This window comes from Gouania willdenowi, chromosome 18, assembly GCF_900634775.1.
Source record: "Gouania willdenowi chromosome 18, fGouWil2.1, whole genome shotgun sequence".
In the NCBI taxonomy this organism is placed as follows: Eukaryota; Metazoa; Chordata; class Actinopteri; order Blenniiformes; family Gobiesocidae; genus Gouania; species Gouania willdenowi.
Genome location: NC_041061.1, coordinates 16,060,671 through 16,083,918, shown reverse-complemented (window position 1 = coordinate 16,083,918; position 23,248 = coordinate 16,060,671). Strand labels below are relative to the sequence as shown.

The following is a 23,248-nucleotide window of genomic DNA, read 5'->3' as shown; positions in this document are numbered from 1 at the left end:
TTTTGAAAAACTAAATTTGGTTGGTTGAATTCTAAAAAAAAAAAATAAAATAAAAAAAATAAATTTGGTCGCGATTTAATGATCGTGGTAAAATGTGGGTCCCAGGGTTTTCATTTTATTTTACTTACTACATTACTTCTGTAATTTATTCTGCTATTCAAACTGTCAACATATCATGTGGTGCTATCAATCAAACTTTATTTCCTGCCCTATTTTTGTCATACTATAGTCGTGTATATGTTTTCAAAGTATTTCTATTTTTATTTCTATTATAATATTCATGCAAACCTCACCCGATGATGTCCATTTTAGAAACTATCATGTGGTGAAAATCCTTATACGTCATTGACTCATTTATATATTTTATATACACTGATGAAGGTGATATAAAAGCAATGTCTATAAGCCCTGGTATACGGTTAGAACAAAGTCAGCAACATCACAAAACTAGGAGAGCCCATTTCCGCCATTACAGAAACAACAACAAGAAAAATAAATAGAAAAAGTAAAATAATAATAAATTCTTCAGTCAAAATAATGAGATATTATCTCAAAATGATGAGATACTAAGATAGTTGCTGTGAGATATTGAAATAGTATCTCATAATTATGAATACATATTTTTTTTAATTATTATTTTACTATTCCTACTTTTTTTTTTTTATATATATATACTGGCGGAAATGGACTTCCATACAAAACTACATTTTGTCAGAAGCAACTACATTTTTGACAAAACTTTAATCAGGTTAAAGTGTAAATTATTTGACAAAATTAACCAAACACTTTAAGTTTAACATTAATATTTTTTTTAATTTTAACAACAATTCATGTCCATTTCATATATTTATGGCTTGCTAAATATATTCCTGTGTGCACAATGCTTTTTCATGCATTTCTGGCATTTATTTTTCAATAGTAATTTAAAAAAATATCCTGATAGATTAATTCGCAAGTTCAGTTGTTACTATAGTAAAAAAAAAATAGGAATAAAAAGCAAAAAAAATACTCACCATATTGTTAATCACTCGATCAAAGCTTTGAAAAACAAATACTGTCGTTTTCAGACTTGTTCTAATCAAGTTCTATTAGTTCATTACGTTTACCTGAAAATAGTCCAAAAGTCGTCTCCAAAGTGCGTGAGGTCAGGTGTGTATGGTCTGCAATCAACTCAATAACATTCATTTTTGAAGAATTTTGTTTCTAATTCAGTTTGTTTCAGTTAAGGTCATGTGACTCTTAAACTCCACTTCTTCATCATTCACCGCCTCCCCATTACTCACACAGGCACCCTGCAGATGAACTTCCACACTTTCATTAGCCCCAGCGACTCATCAGCCCCGAGAGAGACAACCTGTCAGGTAAGGCATTCATATTATTAATATTATTATTATTACTATTGGACAATGGATCTTTCTATGTATACGCTTTTATTCACAACATTTAGACTCAAAGTCTAATTATTTCTTTGTCATTTCATCTTAAACCTTAAGAAAGTATCTTAGCTGTCCTATTTTTTGTAAATAGGATGAAATTATATGTGTAGGTTGAATTGGTTTGTCACCTTATATGATATATAACCAGTTTTCAAAGTGTTTATTTTATTAAATATATTCACCTACAGTGTTTGCGTTACGCATGGTCTTGTTTAATCTGTCTATACACAACTCATTCAAGTATATGACACCATAAATAGGAATTCAACAAAATGAAATGTGATGTCAGTTCCAATATAACGCTTCAAATGTCTGGAGTTATGTCTCATTTTTAAACGATTATTGCACGCTGAAGTGTGAAGGATGATGATTTTTAAACACGTTTGTTTCTGTGACCTTGTTTGACATCTGCAGAGGGATCCAGAGCAACTGACGGATGCTTTTTGATCTTCCATTACGCCGCATGAAGCAGGTAAAGATCTGTTTTACTATTATTTATACTATGGGACACAGTGGGTGGGATGGTAGAGAGGGGCTTTAAAGCAGGGGTGTCAAAGCCATTTTAGTTCAGGGGCCAAATATGGACCAGTTTGACCTCAAGTGGGCCGTAGATATTAGGCATTATTGTGTCCCTGCCGGAACTTCACTTTTTTTAAAGTAATCTTTATTTATAGAGCGCTTTTCACAGGTAGAAACCACACAGTGCTTTACACAAATTTCAGTCTGTAACCAGTAATCAGTTCAATTCACTTTCCTTACCAGTTCCTGTGTAATTCAGAGGAATTTTGTGCAATTGTTTGTGAGAAATTGCAAGATTTGTGGAAAAATTCAGCGTTCTTTCCACAATTTGCAAACAAAAATGACTCCATTCATGTGATATAAATGACCAAATTAAATGCAAGCCCCTCATGATATTGTGGAGTTGGTGAATTTGAGATATGCACAACTGGATTATTTGGTAATTTACACAATAATTCATGTTTTCGGGCTGAATTAAAACACAAAAACACATTCAAACAAAGCAGGAATCAGTGATTCCTGCTTTGTTTGAATGTGTTTTTGTTTGATTCCTGACGTGTGATGATGTCGTTTTGTGAACAGTTGACTGTGAGTTAAACCAACATTAAAAACAAAGACCAACCACTATTGACACATCTTTTTCACTCAAACGGACCACATTGTTTTGGGGGCTGCTGTTGCTGGGGCGTCATGGCAACAAGGCCTGGGTTTGATTCCTGGGCTGGAAGCCTTTTCTGGAGCTTTCTTTTGGGGGCATTGCGTGTTCTCCTGGTCCTTCTTCTGCCTCGCACAGGGTCATCTCCACCTGTGGTACCATAATGTGAGCTGGAGATACAAAACAACACTGAGAGCAGACGGGTTTTCATCATTATTGGTTTTCCTCGGGGCCTTTACACTGGTTCGGCTCCAGTTTTCTGAACTGCGTGAGCGAATATTGAAGAAAGATGAAAAGATAATAAAGTACATACTTTTCTCAGACAGTCAAGGGTCCCTAAGGCTTTCTAATGCATTTTGAATAAGCACAGTCCCACAGTTTTCTGTTCTGATTTTATCAGGAAGTTAGAATTATTACATTTTCTTTTCAGGAAACTGTGGGAAGTTTTGGCGCAGGAGGTTGTCGTTAAAAAACAAGAGTAAAACCAAAGCCCCTACACCATAATGTTCCCCCGTCTACTTACCACAGAGAGTTATCAGAACAGATATCATACCGGTGTGCATGTTATAGTAATGCATGTTAATGATGAGGTTTCTGTTTCTGACATGTCGCACTGTAAGTGACCACAGCATTTACATGATTACACTCATTTAGACACATGGAGGAGGAAAAGAGTGGTTTGAACACACACACACACACACACACACACACACATTTTATATTCTTCATTATAAAACCTTTATCAATTTTATTTGAGATCTTTTTTGCACACGGTATTTGTCTGTTAACAGGATTACGTCAGTATGACAACATTTTAAATGAAGGTAGACCTTAGGCCGTGAAAGATTCTATTAAATTTCGTAGGGGATCCGAATCAATATACAGATTCTGGATCAGTAAAATCTCCATCTGTTATCTTTGGCAAAATTTATGTTGGGTTAGTTCCTCTGACATCACAGAGTTTCATCCGAATCGGATCCAGATCGTGCATTTCATCATGATTTAATTTTTTATAAAAAGGGGGATGCCCATATATTTGGACAAACTGTGTGGTTTTTAATGGGGATAGGATTTTCTTCCAAGCCTTGAAAGCAATTTATTAGTTCTCACGTTACTGTAATTCAGTTGCTTTTATGGGTACTTGTATTCTTTTGAGTACATTATTCAATCAGTAATTGTGCTTGTACTTAAGTACGTTCTAAAAGAAGTAAAGTAATTCATTACATTTCTACACCCAACTGTTACTGGGTAATTCATTTTTTTTAATTTTCATTTCACTACACATTGAACATAATCTACATGTTCTTAGTTGTTCCATTTCTGATCAACACCCAGCCACGTTCTATGGTTCAGATTGTGGTTTTTACCTATTATGTTGTTATCCACGTGGCACAATTTCCATGACACTGGTTTAGAGTTCAAACATTTAGCTTTTTTTGTGTTATTTTATTTTAAAAAGAATTGTACATTTTGACAAACCTTTTATTTTATACAGATGCCTTTGTGGAAAATAAATTCCAATTGTGCAAGATTTCATCTCTTTCTTTTTAAGTTTATACATGAGATGTTTACTGTATCCAAGGGAACCGTGGCAACGATTTATTACCAAAAATAAACGTGGGGGGTGAAAGTAACGAGTAACTTTTCCTTTGAGTACTAATTAACTGAGCTACTTTTTACTTGTACTTGAGTATTTTATGTATGACTTATTTGTACTTGAGTACAATTTCATTCAGTTAACATTACTTCTACTTGTGTAGGATATATCTACAGAAGCCCTAAAGGGCCATACTTTCATACATTATTTTTCCCTTCCTTTTCCCGTGATCACGACTTAATTTTCTCAAGATCTCGAGATAACGAGACTCTGCTTTTCCCGTGATAACGGTATAATTATCATGAGATCACAAAACAATAGTGTAGTACGATAAATCATTGCAGGAAACATCATTAACAATGTCAGGGAAGCAGGAGCACCAAATTTACTGTCTTCATTTGGTCATACTACAACTCTTATTTAGACATTTTTGATTATATGTATATCAATATTCATTAATTTTTGTTTTTTTAAAATCTTTTTTTAATTTTCAATACAACTTTCAAAAATACATTCACAAAATGAGATGAAAAACACTTCATCTCATATATATATATATATATATATATATCTCATATATATGTACAAAAGGATATTTGTATGACCAAATAAAGGATTTAGCTGAAATGACCAATAATCATATTGAAGATCAGCTCGTTGCAGCTTGTAGCTCATTGGCTAACGGTCACATAACGGTTAGAATGAGACATTATTTGGATTTTTCTAACTTAACTGAAGCCCTGATGTGGTATCTATATGCTTCTGCTGCTCTGACATTGCTACACTAATGATGTTTACTGCAATGATTTATTATACTACACTATTGTTTTGTTATCTCAAAATCTCCAGAAAATGAAGTCGTGATCACGGGAAAATGGAGGGAAAAAAAATGTATGAAAGCGTATATATCTGTACTCTTTACACCTCTGAAAATGACTCACAAGTACATTATAGCAGTAATTAGAATTGAGTGCAACGTTGCTGAATGAAACCTTTGGACAGACAATCATTCAAACAGTCAATTATTCCCACCCTGATACACCATGCATTTAAATAAATATAGCATTATTGTTGGAGAACGCTTACTGTAAGTACGAGAAATCCTCACAAGCCCTGAGAGAAGAAATCATATAGAACAGGGATTCTCAACTGGTGGGTCGGGACCCAAAAGTGGGTCACTGACATGTACTGGGTGGGTCTTAGACAGCTGGTCAAAAATAAATAAATACTTAATGTCTCTCATGTTGGGTTGGACATGTCTTTTATTTTGACAGGCCTGTTGTGAAATGCTTGTTGCACAGGCAAATGTATAGATTTATGTTTAAAAAAAGATGATATGGATTTATAACAATAATTTGGTTGGTTGAATTCTAAAAAAAAAAAAAAAAAAAAAAAAAGTGGGTCACGATTTAATGACGGTGGCAAATTTGGGTCGCAGGGTGAGACCAGTTGAGAACCACTGATATAGAATATCATTTTTTTATTTAATTGAAATGCCGACACGTGTTTGAGATGCAACTGATGAAAATCGGACCCCTTTTGTGTTTCATTGTCCCTATTTTAGGGAACATTACATGACATAACAGTGACAAGAGTGTGTTACAGGTGTGTATCCTGGCAGTGAGGTGGGTGTGTGGGTGTCTGAGCGTAGGTGGGACATCCAGGTGTTCAGAGGCTTCCCTGAACCTTTTTTTTCTTCTTTTTGGATTAGTTTCATTCTGTGTTGTTTCCTGTCAGCTGACTCAGAGAAACTTGAACTTATATGGTACGAGGCCGCCTCTGCACACAACGTTCTCCCACACACACACACACACACACGCGCGCACACACACACACACACACACACACACACACACACACACACACACACACACACACGCGCACACACACACACACACACACAGTGCTCCCATGTTGACCAAAAAATGCTCACCAGATTTTTATTATACAATAAATAATCATTTACTTTGTACACACTGCAAAAGAATCAAATGAACAGTATTCTTTGCACTATTTTTACCTGAATGTATGTAAACTCTAAACCAGGGGTTCTCAACCATGGGGTCAGGACACTATTTGGGTTCACGGGACACTGGGAGGGGGTTGCCAGATGCCTCTAAGAAACTAAGAATATATTATTTTGATCCAATTTTTGCTTATTTTTACCCTTTTTCTGCAACTACGCCAAACTTGCCATATTTGAACCTATTTTCATCACTTTTTCTTGCCATATTTTGGCTCCTTTTAATGCATTTTTTCTACATTACTCCCGTTTCGGCCACTTCTCCATCAAATTTAAATGCCTTTTCTGCACATTTTATTCCACTTTCAAGACATTTCCGGCACTTATAAACCCTTTCCACCACTTTTCCCACCTAATGTCACATATGTTGACCCATTATTGTCACTTTTAACCTCGTTTCACCATAATTCATGCTTTTTTTTGTTTTGTGCCAATTTAACCACATACATGATTTGTCATGCCCATTATTTGACACTCTATTTGACACTTTTTCTGTGGTTTTTAAAATCCCATTTTGGTCACTTTTAACCCATAGAACAATGGACCAGTATTTTTCTGACTTAAATGGAAGGAGCCCAAAAAGCTTTATTTCCCCTTATAGTAGATGACCCTGTCTTGATATGACTGTTCTTCAATATTCATGTCTTTGTTCAACCACCTTCAGGTGCAGTGGGGGTTTCGTTCTTTGCTAACTTTATTTTGGGGGTTCCGGGCTGAAAAGGTTGAGAACCACTGCTCTAAACTTTAATGGATTCACAACAATTGTAAAGAACGTAAAGTGTTTAATTGATCAGCTTGTTTTTTTTTTTTTATAGTTAAGCTCAGTTCATCACACAAACAATGAAGCAACGCCTGCAAACATGTTTTCTTCACTGTAGTAGGACTTAAGGGTGTCTTAAATGCTCAAAGAAAACACTCAAACTGCACAAACACACCCCTCAGGGTGTTGACCTATAGGGCAGCCTGTCTATGTTAACGTTCAGAGGATATACAGTGGATATAAAAAGTCTACACACCCCTGTTCAAATGCCATGTTTTTGTGATGTAAAAAAATGACACCAAGATAACTAATTTCACAACGTTTTCCACCTTTAATGTGACCTATAACCTGTGCAATGCAATTGAAAAACAAACTGAAACCTTTCAGTGAGGTGAAGTGAAAATAAAAAACTGAGAGAACGAGGTTGCAAATGTGTGCACACCCTCTTATAACTGGGGACGGGGCTGTGTTCAGATTTAACCAATTACATTTAAACTCATGTTAAATTGGAGTCAACACACACCTGTCACCATTTAAAGTGTCTCTGATTAACCCCAGATTAAGTTCAGCTCTTCTAGGAGCTTTTCCTGACATTTTTGTAGCCACATCTTCCAGCACACGCCACGGTCCGCAGAGAGCTTCCAAAGCATCAGAGGGATCTCATTGTTCAAAGATATCAGTCAGGTCAAGGGTACAAAAGGAATTAAATACAACATGGAACACAGTGAAGACAGTCATCATCAAGTGGAGAAAATATGTCACAACAGTGACTTTACCAAGAACAGGGCGTTCATCCAAAATTGATGACAAGACGAGAAGAAAGCTGATCAGGGAGGCTGCCAACAGGCCGACGGCAACATTGAAGGAGCTGCAGGAATTTCTGGCAAGTACTGGCTGTGTAGTACATGTGACAACAATCTCCTGTCTTCTTCATATGTCTGTGCTATGGCGGCAAGACGGAAGCCTTATCTTATGAAGAAAAACATCCAAGCCCGGCTTCATTTTGCAAAAACGCATTTGAAGTCTCCCAAACTCATGTGAGAAAATGTGTCATGGTTCAATGAAACCAAAGTTGAACTTTTTGTTCATAATTCCAAAAGGTATATTTGGCACAAAAACAACACTACTCATCACCAAAGAACACAATACCTACAGTGAAGCATGGTGGTGGCGGCATCATTCTTTGGGGTTGTTTTTCTTCAGCTGGAACTGGGGGCCTTTGTCAGGATTGAGGGAATTATGGACAGTTCCAAATACCAGGCAGTGTTGGCACAAAACATTCCGGGTTCTGTTAGAAAGATGAAGATGAAGAGGAACTTTACCTTTCAACACGACAGTGACCCTAAGCACACAAACAAATCAACAAAAGAATGGCTTTTGTAGAGAAGAGTGGGCAAATATTACCTCATCAAGATGTGCCACATTGATAGACTCTTACCCAAAAAGACTGAGTGCTGTAATAAAAGCCAAAGATGCTGCAACAAAGTAATAGTTAAAGGGTGTACATGTTTATGCAACCAGGTTATCTTAAATTTTTCATTTTTTATTTTTCCCCTTTAAAGGTTTCAGTTTGTTTTTCAATTGCATTGTACGGGTTATAGGTCACATTGTGCAGTATGCAGCGGTCACCAAACTCTTTATGTTGTAGTATTCTTTGGAAGCTACAAACCTGTACTGTGAAGGCTTCATTGTGCAACTAACTGGACGACAATACTGCATCATACAGCGTGAGATGCTGCTTATTATGCTTTGATGAGATTTGATTAAATAGAAGTTTGTATAATGTGAGTTATTTAAGTCATTGGACAACATTACACCTCCAAAGTTTCATTTCATTTCCAACACACACAATATTAATACATTTATAGGACATGCAAGATCGTATCTTTATCAGTTTTGGCAATACTTCAGCATGAAGAAGCCGAGGAGTGAAAAGGAAGATTAAAATTTTTTATTTTCCTGAGAGAGAGATAGAGAGAGGACAGGTAAAGAGACACGAAGACAGTGAGGTGGTAGAAAGATAAAGATAGCTGAAAGTAGGGAGATCCGTCAGCGTTTGTTTCCTCAGGATGTGGTTACCACGACGACTAAACGGCTCAGACAACATCACTATATGCTGGTCCGCTTTGACACCTGCGTGTGCGTGTGTGTGTGTGTGTGTGTGTGTTTGTGTGTGTGTGTGCACAGTAAAGAGTGAGAGAAACAAATAGGAAGAGCTTTGTGTGTGTGTGTGTGTGTGTGTGTGTGAGGCCAAAAATCAAAAAAAGAGCAAAGAAGCCTTAGAGTGTGAGAGAATGAAAAGGCCAATACTAACACAACAACATGCAGAACAGAAGACGAGCGTTCATGGACAGAAAACGAAGCGCAGAGGACTGGTAAAGCAACATAACTCATGTTGATAGGTATATTAGATCATAGTTATCTTATGTTTTCTCTTTCCTCGGAATATCTGTGACATATTTAAACTGTGTATAGATTAGTCTTATACCTAAAAACGTTAAAACTAAAGTTATTGATGCAGGTTAGAAAATAATAATTGAGAATATATTGCCATTGGTGCTTTAATGCTTTAAAAAGCCTATTAGAAGCAAGCAGAAGTTCCCGAGCAGCACTCAAAGTAATGCTATTCTTCTGCCATTCTGCCTTTTTTTTCTCTTCTTTGTAGCAGAATTTGACTTTTGTTTTTTTTTTAAAAAGATGCATCTTAAAGGTTTTAAACACAGCTCATGTTCTCTCATAGTGGGTGAGCAATCTAGCGCTTGTTTGAATTCTTCTTCACACTGACTCCGACATTAAAGGCTTCTTGAGTCTCGGCTGAGTTGTCGCTATCAGGTTATAAATCAGTCTTTGTGCAACTGTTGTAAAAGTCCTAAAAATTATAGATAATTAATAGGATTTATGAATCATTGGCTGCATGCTATGTTAGCTTTAAGTTTATTTGACACAACTGCTTCATTGATGTCATTAAATGATAACATTTAATGTGAAAATATGATCAGATAGCAAAGAACGACTGGACCGTATATGGTTCGCACCCCCGTAAAATCCGACACAGACCCGCTAACAGATCCTTTGTCCAAACGCACAACGGCTCAGTAACAGTTTGGATCTAGATTGCTGATCTGTATCTGATATGATGTGGCCCAGTCCCATTTCAACTTGAGTTTGGGCACAATTTTGTAACACGGGTTTGGTCAAAACCTTTAGAAAGTCAACAAAACAAGGGACTAATTTTACCTTGAAAGTCACTTCCATTTTAGCTTAAACTATGTGTTTGTTACGGCTGGTCGAGGCGCATTAAAGCGGATGCTTTCTAGCTATTTTCACGTCAAACTCAAAGATCAGGTGACTGACTTTCTAAGCGACTCCATTGAAAACAGTTGAATTCCTAATAGTGCCACTTCTTCCCTCTGCAGGTGTTACACAACAAAGCGATCCGTTATGGAAAAACAATCCCCCACATCGTCTGTCCCCAACATTGACCACCGTCACCATCATCCGTCCTCTCCTTTCAGCCTTCTTTGCCATCAGAGTGACGATCCCTGCTATCCGTCCTCTCAGCCTGAAGATAATAACACCCTCGAGATGTTTGGAACTGGAGGGGAAGAAGAAGAAGAAGAAGAAGAGGCAGGAAATGCACTCCAAGCTTCCAACACTTCCTGTTGGGGAATGAGAGAGAACAGTGGTGGTAACCAAGGCTTCCAAAGCAGCAGTGGCAGGAGTTCAGATAGAGAAGCTAGCGTAGGAGGCCATTTTGATGGAGATAGTGGGCTAAGCAGCCATTTTGAGGACTCTTGGTTTGGGAATGGGAAAAGTCAAGTTTGGGTGGACGGTTTTGATAATAAAGATGGAAGCTACAGCTGTGTCAGCAAGAATGGATTCAGGCAAAAAATCATGAATGCTAGCAGTAGCTGCATTTCCTACTGCACCAATGCAGATTATTATCAATCAGATTCACATGTGAGTGGATATGGATCCAGGTTCGGTGAGGATCAGTTTCAGTCCGCGGACCTCGATGGATCGTGGTTTCGCTCCTCGGTTCATGAACAAAACGACTGGAGAGGAACAGGAAACTCAACTGGGTGCCTCCCACAGAAATGGTCTACTGGCAAGTCCTACAACCAAAAACTGGATTCCTTCTCTGACGCGTTCCTCTCCCAAAGAAAGAGAGGCTGTCTGATGATTCCCAGTGGAAATCCCAACTGGGAATCTTCAGAAACCCCAGGAGAAGTCCGGTCTTCTGATTCCTACCCACCTCCATCCCTATCCTCGCCCGTTCTTCCCTCTCTTCAGTCTTTTCCATCCACTCCCACATTGTCCCACCCCGTGCCTTCTGTCCTCAGCCCGCCACCGACACCTTTACCCCCTCCATCCTACTCACCATCCAAAATGGACTCTCCTGTTGCTTCGCCGGGAAAAGAATCCCATGGCACACAGTTTTTCACTCCTCACCTACAGAGCACACAGATGGTGCACTCCTCTGGGACAATGTGGAGGTTTCCACAGTTTGGACAGGAGTCATGCAGCCTGAGGGCCTCGCATGGCCAGGACTATGGGAGCATCACAGGTGAGCGTAGGAAGCTTTTATTAGGGGATAATAAGATAATAAGACCACTGTAAAGGATGTTATAGCTTTTTCATACCTCACATAAACAACTTTGGCAAATTTTTTAATTCAAAAATGTAAACATAGGGTCATTCCATGTCATTTCACAAATGGCCCATGCACTTGGGTCTTAAAAAGATCTGAAATTTTACCAATTGTTCCATGATTCTTCAATCGGCATAAATCTAGTTTGATCTGATGAATACTTTTTGAGATATGGCCAATTTAGTGAGCTATGTGTTAACTTTCGCTCGTCCTTATTTTTCTTTCATTTTCAGCTTCCAATATCTCAAGAATTACATCATATAAGAAACTGATCACTGGTATAGTAATACAGCCCCACCTGCTCTCTCAGAATATACCAAAAGATATGCTATACATCCTATCTGGTGGACATACCAGCCCCTCAAAATTAGACAAAAGTTTGTTGGGGTTCAGGCTAGAACGTTTTTGCCTAAACATGTTCTAGCCTGAACCCCAACAAACTTTCTTCCAATTTTCTTGAGCAACTTTGCATATGTCTCAGTTCCCTGTCATTTGATCAGCTTTGAGCTATGAACATAGATTGTGCACATCACGAAGGATTAGTCACATCACATATACTGTATGCATTGGTTCTTCAGTGACAGTCTCTTGAAATCCAAATTTACTTTTTTCTTTTACTATTTTAATTGGCCCATATCTGCACGTGGGAATGTTAGAAAAAATGTGATCCCTGACACATATCTTAAAAAGTATTTATCAAATCAATCAAAGTAAAACTGTACAGTGTGCCTATTGAATAATTGCTAAACATTTCAGAGTTTTTTGACACCGAAGTACGTGAGATGTCCTGAAAATCTGTTGAAATGACATTGAATGACCCCATGTGCATTGACTAGAAATTGAAGAGAAGTTGCAGGTGATGACAGCACTGGATTTAATAGATTAGCAAATCATTTCCACTTTTCATACTGGTAATATGTATGTTTTTTTTATTCATTTTATTTTATTACCTTTTTTGAATGCATATTATAACAAAACTGCAACTTCTTCATTATCACCTTTAATGTATTTATATCTTTTTTTTTCTCCTTTACTTCCCGGTCTCTCAGCTGCACGTGATAATCTGGAATATCCTGAACCATCCAATTGTTCCTCCCCCCTCAGTCAATCAGGGGCCCTCTGGCCCCCCAGCAGCCCATCCCTGCTCCCTTCGTACCATATACACACTCAGTCACCTCAAGCCTCAAGCAAACCATGCAACACAGTGCCAATGTTAGCGCTTCACCAAGGAAGTCACAGAGTAGGAAAAAATCCAGCCGATTTGACTCAGCCACAGCTGCAGGTATGTATAACCTACTATTTCATCACAACAAGGGCCACAAATTAATTATTTTCTGATCCGAGGGCCACATTGTCAACATTTATGCCAGCATTTAGAAAAAAGACCAATCCAAACATTAATACAGGAAAAAACAAAAGGTTGGTGTGTGTTTTTGTTGTCATTTTGTGTGTTAGTTGTTGTTTTCAGGGTTTTCTTTGTCATTAACTGTGATTGTATTGTTGTTTAGTGTGTTTTTGGAGTTAGTTTGTGTATTTTTGTTGTTGCTTTGTGTATCTTTCTCTCATTTTGTGTGTTTTTGCTGTTGTATTGTGTGTTTTTAGAGTAACTTTGGGTATTTTTGTTGCTGTTTTGTGTATTAATCAGTCATTTTGTGTGTGGTTTTTTTTTGTTATTTTGTATATTTTTCTCTCATTTTGTGTGTTTTTGTTGTTGTAATGTGTGTTTTTGGAGTAACTCTGGGTATTTTTGTTGCTGTTTTGTATGTCACTGTCATTTTGTGTGTTTTAGGGGTCCTTTTGCATCTTTTTGTTGTCGTATTGTATATTTTTCTCTCATTTTGTGTATTTTGATGTCGTAATGTGTGTTTTTGGAGTCACTGGGTATTTTTGCTATTGTTTTGTATATTAATCTGTCTTTTTGTTGTCTTTTTGTATATTTTGCTCTCGTTTTGTTAGGTGTTTTTGCCGTTTTTTAATATTAATCATTTATTCTGGTTTTTTTTTTTTTTGTTACTTTCTTTATTCTTCTTTCATTTAGTGCATTTGTTGGATATTGTCTTATTATTGTTGTCATTTTGAAATATTTTTCTGTCATTTTGTTGAAATGTGTGGTTTTGGAGTCATTCTTTGCATTTACTTTGGGGGCCGTACAAAATTAGAATGAAGGCTGCATACGGCCCCGGGCTACAAAAACTTCCCATTCCTTCATACAAGCACTAAATTTACCAATCCAAGAAAAAAAGGGACAAAAAGCAGAACTTTTGGAAAAAGTTGCAACAGCAACAAAACCCTCTCATTGGTGTCATGGGCATGAGAACCAAATCACAGATGTCGATTTAACTGGAAAAGTCACTGTCACAGTGACATCAATGACTCACTCATGTTTGACACAAATTATTGTAGCTCGATTTCAAGTTCTTACTAAAACTCCAACACACATCTGAGTATGTTTTAGGCACTAACAAATAAGGGCATCCTGGTCCGATAGTTATATCAGCAAAAAAAGAAAAAGACATAAATGCTGTACGAATATCACATTATATCCATCTAAAGATCTCTGATTGAATAAAAAAAATGTTTTAATGGATTTATTGTGGTTATTTATCAGGTTCTTCTTATTTATTTTATAGTTTTTGTTTTATTCAATTGTAGCATATTCTTATGCTTAAGTTAAACTAGTGGTTATTTTTCACTTTAAAATATATATATATTTTAGTTTTTATTGGATTTATTGAGGTTATTTGTAAGGGTCTTCTAGTATATTGTTTATTTAATTGTGGTCAAGGTTAAAATGTATGTAACCCATTGGTTAAAAAAAAAATGGGTCAGTTTTTCTTTTGGCTACTGTTGCTGACTATTGTTCTCCGTTTGACTAATATCACTTGATCAAGCCTTTTTTAATATTACATACAAAATGATTAATAAAAGTATATGATCCGTGCTGATATCGGATCACATCATTATCCGTATCGGTCAATATTCAAGGTTGCATTCTGGGGTATCGTATCAGAATTGAAAAACTTGGGGCATCCCTAATATTACGCTCAGTTAATACACCATTTATTAAAAAAATATATGCATTTTCTTTATATATATGTGTATGTATTTCACTGTTGACATCTCACATTCTGAGGAAAAATCTTAGAAATGACAAGCAGTTTTTTACTCCTATTATTGCAGCATGGGACATCGTTTCCCAGTCTACTTCACTCTAGCAAGGGTCAAAGGTCATGCCACTTCACTCCTCTGCCTCTCCTCAACCCACGCCGTAAAGGAGCAGGACTTTTCTCCTCCATTTCATCTCTCCATCAGAGAGAGGACCAAACAACAGAAGAGCAGGAATGCACTGTGCCACCGTGAGTAAACAATGGGAAACACCAGCCGTCATTCATCTAATAGTGAGGCATTGTTGCTGTTTTTCCTAAGGGTGTAAGAAAAAAATCGATAAATCGCAATATTTTACCACGCGATTATCATATTGATACAAAAAATGTCGAAATCCATTTTTTAAAATCAGGTTTTTTAAGAAAAAAATAATAATTTAACTGCGCTAACATATGCATAGCACATAAACGCCTGGTCACTAGTTAAACTACTTCACTCCTCAATGCATTTTAGCATGGAAGTTAATTGCACTTTATTTTCATAAAACATACTGGGCACTTTTATAGATGTATGTGGTTACTTTAAATGATTTAAGAACTTCACAGAATCAGAATGTGCTGTAGAAGCAAAATTTGAAATTTGAATTTATTTGAAAAATTTAAACATACCACTTTTTTTTTCATATTGGTGCTTGAATTACAGTTTAGTTACCATTTACTTGTTCTCGCAAGTAAAAAAAAAAAAAGAAGCCATTTTGTACCTGTAAATGTGAAATTTGTGATTATTGATATTGCAATATGTCATATTGTTTAGTATCGGGATATATCGTATCGTGACATGCAAATCGTGTATCGCATCGTCAGATTCATGGCAATGCTCACCCCTACTTTTCTCACTCGCTTTTGTTTCTCTCTTTCTAGACATATCAATGTAGGTTCTGACTTTCAGGCAGATCTCCCTGCATTTGTTGACGTCAGCACATGCTCAGAGGTGAGGTCACCTGGTGGGGAAGCTTCTCAGGAGCATGTACTCTGGAAACCATGGGAAGAGCTGGAGGCAAACCCTAACGTACAGCAACAAGGTGGGCAATCAAAAATATGTGAATAGTGCTGTCTATAGTAACTGTTATTGTAGTCTTTCATTCTAAAGTCTCTGTAGGTTAAATGTGAGTATGTTGTAATTAAATAATAACAATAATGTTTTTTTTTTGCTTTGTTATTTAGTGGAGAAGCTGTTGGCCATGTGTAGTTCCAGCTGTTTACCAGGAGGGGGCAGCAACACTGAGCTGGCTCTGCACTGTCTGCACTACTGTCAGGGAAACACAATGGTAAATGAAAAGCTTTCTTTCTTTCTTTCTTTCTTTCTTTCTTTCTTTCTTTCTTTCTTTCTGATTCCAAGTTCCGCCTTTGTCCGATTACAAAATTCTAAAAAACAACTTTTCAATGAAAAAAGTTTACTTCATTCAAAAATAAATATTTCTAAATCAAGGAAAAAATTGTTTAAAAAAAAAAAAAAACACAACACCCACACACACCCAAACAAACAAACAAACAAACAAATAATTGCATTTGAAGACTTTTTTTCTTTGATTGAAAACATTTTTTTTTTTTTAGCTTTGATTGAAATGTTTTATTTTTACATTAAATAATAAGACACAAATGTACTACCCATAATATGGGCCAAATACAAAAAAAGGTGACATCAATAAAAACAAAACTTTTCAATAAAAAAAAACTATTTTTAATCAAAGAAAAAACGTGTTCAAATGCAATTATTTGGGTCTCAAATATTTTTTAGCATTTGAACACTTTAGTTTCGTTGATTGAAAAGTTTTTTTTGATTGAAGTATTTTTTTTAAATTTTTTTAAAGTATTTATTTTATTTTTTTTGATAGAATGATAGAGACTCAAATCTACCTCCATAAATGATGGAATAAATGAGTGATAACATACATTTTAAAGAATCCTATTTTGTAAATAAGTGGAATGAAACAGTATTTATTTAGTCATGGCCCGGGGGTCCAAATCTGGCCCTCTGGAGCATCAAATTCGGTTCTCAGGAGAAATAAAAAATGACAGAGAAACAATATTTGCAGGGGTTCACATTTTTCCAGTGCTTATTTTTCATGATTGCAGTCGTTTTTCATGGTAAACACTCAAAATTCCTACAATTTTTTTTATTTTTTTTTTAAATTAAAAAACAAAAACAAAAAAAACACAATATTTAATTTAATTAAACATAAACTGGTCACAAACTCTAGAAAATATAAAGTGAAGATCCTGTTGGGACTGATATCTGTCACTTATTGCTGACATACTTTGTATTTTATGTAGACATTACATACTGTAGAAGTGCAAACTAGGGCACAATGATGTTGAAATTACATAAAATCTGTGACCCACTTGAGGTCAAACTGCTCCGTTTTTGGCCCCTGAACTAAATCAGTTTGACTACCCTGATTTACGTCATCATTATAATGATGATCATTTTTAACTAAAAAACAACATTATAAAACCCAATTTTTTTAATGATTTAATTTGTTAATTTTCCTCCCTCTGTGCAGGCCACCCTGGACATGCTGTTGTTCTCACAGCCCTCACCAGCAGGAGACTATCACTACTCTGGTAACCATTGACCTCACACTTACTTATTAACACTTCAGTTCACATTCAGATATTTTTAATTGCATATATGTGTGAAAATGTGGGTTCAGAAACTTTTAGAAATTGAGGATTAGGTAATGCACATAATGCATTTACATGTGTGTATTACACAGCGTTGTACACTGTAAAACGTTGCTTTGCACGCAAAGGAATCTATTTCAGGCTTGTGCATATGAGACCCTCTCATAAAGCGCTGATGTAAGACTGATATGTTCTAGTCATCTTACCTCCCTCAACCTCCAGTCGCAACGCTCTGAATAACTTTAGGTTTCCTCTGCCAAATCATCAGTCTGCCTAGAAAAAGCCTCATTCTATCACAAGAAGCAGTCATTCCACACACGTTTAACACTGCACAGCTACATGATTCCACACACAGGCATAAGATTATTATTTTTTCTTTTCCTGTGAAGACTTGTTCTGAACTACTGAAGCAGAATTGCATGATATCCCAGCATGCAATTCATGACCTTGTGGTGTGTGTTTCTATTGTTTCTCATGCTCTCTTCCCCCCCATCCCCCTTTTTATCTTTGTCTATGTAGGCTGTGATTTTTGGACAGACCCTGAAAAGAAGCTCTTCAGTGCAGCTCTCAGGGCCTTTGGGAAAGAATTCTCATTCATTCAAAAAATGGTAAAAAAAAAAAAAAACTACACAAAGCTAACTATTTTATTTATATCTAAAACTAACAAGTGAATCATACAAAGCATCACACTTGACTCAAATTCTGTTTTAGTAAATGCAAAGCACAGTAAATATTTAAAAGTGTAGCATGATAATATAAAAAGCAGTGTATGTGTATGTGTGTTCAGAAGGAAAATATTAAAATGAAGAAAAAAAATGCAGAAGAAATAGGAAAAAATGTAGAACAAGAAGAAAAAAAGCAGAGAAAAAAAATATGAAAAAACAAGTTTTCCCCCTTATTTTGTGATTTGATATGTTATGTTTTGCTTCAATTTTAAAACATTAATTTGTGCAGAAACTACATTATAGATTCACAATTTATTTAACAATTTAAAGTCATCTGAAAGATGCTGCTAGACACTTTGTCATATGGTCATCTTGATGAAAAGTGCTGCAGCTTAAAGCTGCGGTATGTAGATTTGTGAGGCGCGCCACGCTCCACCCTTCCCTTCCTGAACGAACCTCACCGGTCTTCTTGTGCACGTGCACTTTGTGGAACTCTTTGTGACTGTTTCCTCCATAAAGACTAGTAACAAATGTAGGAACTTTATCTTGTGCTATTGGAGAATTTTCTGATGTTTTAGAGACATGAAAGCATGTATCACTCACTGCTGTGAGGACAGTAAGAGGCTCAGAGCTGCTCCTCGCACACAAGCATTCCGCCGCACACACCGACTCCGCGGGAGTCCGTGGACATGTTTGTACCTTTATTCTGTTGCTTCTCCACCTCAGACTTCCTTTTTCCTCTTGATTTGCTGTGTGACCGCTGTATCAAGAGCCGCATTAAAGACTTCTGCTGGAAGACATGCCATGTGCCTGTCCCTACTCTCAGATCAGGAACGCGCATTGACTTTTGACCAGCAACTCGAGCAGCCAATAGTAACGCTAAAAACAGCTCATGGATCGACCTGCTGGTAGAAAGATCTCTGATTGGCTGAACTCCAGCGTCACGCTCCTGTGTTTCTAAAGCTGTATTTACAGCGCCAGGAGAAGGAGAAGACATTCACTGTCCACTCAGAACACTTTGGATTACAATATGCAACACATTGTGATAACATTATTATGGATTTTTGTCCAATCAAAATAAAAAACAAAAAATTACAAACCTCAGCTTTAATGCTCACAATTGTATCATAAATGCACATAAACACATAGTTGGATATCATAAAGACTTTTAATTTATGAGCACAACAAACTTTACAGGTGTGTCATACGTATATAGTGTGGAATAGACACTGCAGACTGTGTGTGTGTGTGTTTCAGGTTCAAACCAAGACAGTGTCTCAGTGTGTGGAGTTTTACTACCTGAGCCAAAAGCTGCAGGAGAAGCAGAAGAGACACGAGGATGTGGAGCAACGGCAAAAAGTAGGACAATCATTTTTTAGGATCATTGTGTGGTGAATCTGTGTTTTTCAGTGTTGTTTCGACACATCAGGTTGTTATTCAGGCTGGAATGCAGCTCAGCAGGTTCATTTCAACATGTCGGCTTTTATGTGATCAAAATCTCCCCCAGGTGACGCCCCTCTGTCAGCCAGTAGAGAGACAGTATGTTCTAGAGGAGGTGGTCCCTGTGCCCTCATTGGCTGGATTCTTTCCCTGTAAACTGTGTGGGAAGTGAGTACAAATTAAGGATTGTGACGTTAAACTCCAGCACAAACCCACAGTGTTCAGACTGCTTGTCTTTTCCTCTCTCAGAATGTTCTACAAAATCAAGTCTCGAAACGCTCACATGAAGATCCATCGCCAACCACAGGAGTCCTGGATGGACAGGCGAGCTCAGCACCAGATGTTCCCCCAGCATCTGGCTCTCAGTCATCCCACCAACATAATGCAAAGTAACAACAGCAATGCAGATATTAATGTACAAAACTCTGTCAACAATGGCTACCCTAATGCTATGGACCCTAGCACAGCTGTGTTATACAGCTATATCACTTCTCCTAACTCTCATCATATCTCCAGTATCAATGACTCCTTGAAGAAGGAGCCAAGCCCAGTCTTTCCTTTGCACCAGTCGTGTGGCTCCTATGGAAACCAAACAGACCCAGTGAGCTTGTACTGCAGCCCTGAGGGAAGAGTGGGAATGAACCAGGCCCAAGATCAGCTCAACTGGGATCCTATTTGAACACACAAATATAAGCCAAAAGCTATGGAGGTAGGTTTGTGTCTTTATTATTTAATTAAAAAAAAAAAAAAAATTCAATAAAAGTTTACTTTAATGAAAAATATATTTTCAATAAAAGGAAAAAAGTGCTCAAAATGCAGAAAACAATGAAAAAAAGAAGAAAAAGTCAAGAAAAAAAAAAGAAAAAAAAAAAGAAAAAAATGGCTCAAATGCAATTATTTGGATCTCAAATATATATATTTGCATTTAAACACTTTTTCTTAAATTAGAAATAATTATTTTTGATTAAAGTAAACTTTTTTTTTTATTGAAATGTCTTTTTTTATGAAAGTGACATTTTAAAAATATTTTGAATAATAAAGGCACAAATCTACCTCCATAAAAAGCCCTCATACTTTCACTATGCTGTAAAACAGTGACTTTTTAACATATATTTCTGGGCCAACCTTAAATTTAAGAGTGCGGCACAGGAAATATTAGATTTTTGTTTAAAAAAAGAAAAAAAAAGCATTTTTAAAGAATACTGTGCATTAATTTATCGTTTATAGTGTAAATTACTTCTTGTAATACTTGAGTAAATGTAAATGATAGACAGTTGTTTTTTGTTTACATATTCTATTTGAATGATGTCCATGCATTTGACCATATAGGCATTTCTGGCTATAGGCACACAATGGGCCCCCGTTAGCAAGTAAAAGGTAGTTGACCTGTCATTAGCCCTAATGTGCTTTCAAATAAATATAACATACAAGATAAACTGTGTTTCATAAGCTGTGGCTTGTGTTTTAATTTGTTAGTTATGTCAAAATCGGGGTCCCAAACTACATCTGGCTTAGGGCCCCGTAAAGCTAGATCTGCATTTGATATCTCCATGTTTCTCTATTCCTCAGCATCTTTTATATTAAGGAAACAGCAGAGATTGGGGGTTTAGGGTGGAGAAAAGGAAAGGATTGGCAACTGCTGGGTGGGCATGCGCATGCAGCCACTTGTGGGCACTTCACCTCTTCTTCTCTCCTGTAGCTTGCGGGGAGGGAGGGTGGACGGAGGGCCAACAAAACGTTGAACTAAAATCCCTTCACTTCATTCTGATACAGTCAGATGACGTGTTATGACCTTGAATAGATCTGGTTCAGAATCAAAGTTCCAGGTGGCGCTGGGGGAGAGGAGGAGGAGGAGGAGTAGGGGGGGACGGAGCGTGTTTCTGCACAACATCCTGGCTCCAAAAGCCAGCCATCAAGGATGATAAGTGAATAATGATAAGTGATTTGTTTTTGATTCAGGCTAGCTCAATTTCAATAGCCTTGAGTCCCTTTCTCCGGCAGTAATCCAATAAGGTGGCCTTAATAACAAGCATTCAACTTTTACACGTTGGTTTCAATTCCGCATAAACTTTCCAAAGTAGCCTTCTGCTTAATTTTGAGTTTGTTCATCACATGAGTGCGATACGTCAGAAAGCTGCCTGCTCCAATCAGCAGCATGCCTGCTACCATAATTCCAATCATGAAGATATCGTCCACGTCTTTTACGGAAAGAATCGACAGTCACACAACTTGCCACTTGTTCCAAGAATCGAGCACATATCCAGCTGCAAAACATACAGGCAGGCTCACCACTGCCCATTCTTTTTGTCGAAAAAATGTGGTCGATTGCACTGAGAGACCAACTGATCAATTCCATAATTCCAGTTTTGGATAGAGATGCAAAGAGAGGCTCCTATTAGATTCACAAGACCAGACAAAACAGGACAGATAAGGGTGGGAAAGAGGGAGCAGAGAAAATGCGACCGCCTTCATCGAGGACGCAATGAAATAAAGTTATCGGAATTAAAAGAAAACAAACAGGGTGAAAGCTCTTTATTTAGACACGTCCAACCCGTTCAACACGTCAGACACACATAGCTTGTTTGCAAGACAGTCCTGTTGATGGTTAACTCGGGGGATGTCATGCCTGGAACTCTGTCCAGGTGTGTGAAGGGGCAGTGTCCCAGATTCTTCTGGTCCATGTCTGGCATATTCATCCGGCCCACATTCCACATGGAGTGATGGCACTTTGGTGCCTCGCTCCTGTTTGTCAAAACCTGGCCACAACCAAGTCAAGGACGGACCAAATAGATATAGTACCTTATTTATAGGTATAGGCCATTATTGGCTCAAATCCAGATTAGTTGAGGCTAACTTGCCATAATTAAGCAAAAATTGGCCCAAATAGGTTTCAAGATAACTCGCCCACATTTGTAGCATCAAATGCGGAGCAAATTTAGGCTCAAATCTATTTTGGAAGGGCCAGAAGAATGCCAAAAGTGCTATGCTATCTGGGATGTCACAGTTTCAGAAATGTATATTTTACAGCTTGGAAAAACTAATGTATTCATCATTTTGAAACCTTCATCCATCTTCGTTCCGGTTTAGGTTCACAGGGGTCTGCTGATGCTGGTTTACGGCTCTGAAAGGGCACAGCACAAAGTGGGGTTGGGGGGGGGGGGAGATACATCCTGAACATGGTTGTAGTCCATCATGGGCCAAACATGGACGGAGAAAGAACCAGTCACACTCCCATGGGCAATCTAGAACCTCTGATTTACCTATAGCCTAACGTACATGTTTTTTAGAATGGTTGGAGAAGACCGGAGTACCTGGAGAAAACCCACACAAGCACAAGGAGAACATGCATACTCCACAAAGAAAGGATCCAACCCCGGGGTTTGAAATATTTACAAATATTTGTTATTCATTTAATTATATAACAGAATAATGCCATTAATGGAAAAAGGAGTTTCTTTTTACGTCCTCACCTATAGAGATCTACTCACTTTGGTTTTGCTGCTGTTGTGAGTTTGTATTGGTCTTTTATTATTGGGTCACATGTGTTATATGCATTTCGTTTTTATTATTGTCTATGTGCGTCTAACTTGATCTAGTAAGTCTGCTTTCATTTGAGACGTGTGTGTTTACTCCTTTACAATCCCTGATCAAAGCCTTTGAAAGGTTGTTCCCCAAGACAAAAGTCAACCATGTCTGGCCCAGATTATCTGTCA

General features: G+C 37.2%; 1 protein-coding gene across 4 annotated transcripts; it reads left to right on the top strand.

Annotated features, from left to right (window-relative positions):
• The first annotated feature begins 1,127 nt into the window (after positions 1-1,127).
• LOC114480862 (transcriptional-regulating factor 1-like) lies at positions 1,128-20,319 on the top strand. 4 transcript variants are annotated; one of them, XM_028475288.1, is made up of 12 exons: positions 1,128-1,361; positions 1,851-1,908; positions 10,407-11,557; positions 12,691-12,923; positions 14,822-14,997; positions 15,667-15,827; positions 15,970-16,073; positions 17,310-17,370; positions 17,950-18,038; positions 19,353-19,454; positions 19,603-19,703; positions 19,785-20,319. In XM_028475288.1, the coding sequence occupies exons 3-12, from the start codon at positions 10,432-10,434 to the stop codon at positions 20,212-20,214; spliced, it is 2,583 nt and encodes an 860-aa protein (XP_028331089.1). In that variant the 5' UTR covers positions 1,128-1,361; positions 1,851-1,908; positions 10,407-10,431; the 3' UTR covers positions 20,215-20,319. The 4 variants fall into 4 exon arrangements, with proteins under 4 accessions (XP_028331089.1, XP_028331092.1, XP_028331088.1 ...); XM_028475291.1 differs by lacking the exons at positions 1,128-1,361; positions 1,851-1,908 and adding an exon at positions 9,172-9,365 and having other exon boundaries at positions 19,785-19,924; positions 20,052-20,190; XM_028475287.1 differs by lacking the exons at positions 1,128-1,361; positions 1,851-1,908 and adding an exon at positions 9,172-9,365.
• Positions 20,320-23,248: the final 2,929 nt, after the last annotated feature.

Coding starts and splice junctions, on each gene's coding strand:
- LOC114480862 (XM_028475287.1), top strand. CDS start 9,313: ATGCAGAACAGAAGACGAGCGTTCATGGACAGAAAACGAAGCGCAGAG. Junction 9,366..10,406: donor AAACGAAGCGCAGAGGACTG/GTAAAGCAACAT, acceptor TTCCCTCTGCAG/GTGTTACACAACAAAGCGAT. Junction 18,039..19,352: donor TCTCATTCATTCAAAAAATG/GTAAAAAAAAAA, acceptor TGTGTGTTTCAG/GTTCAAACCAAGACAGTGTC.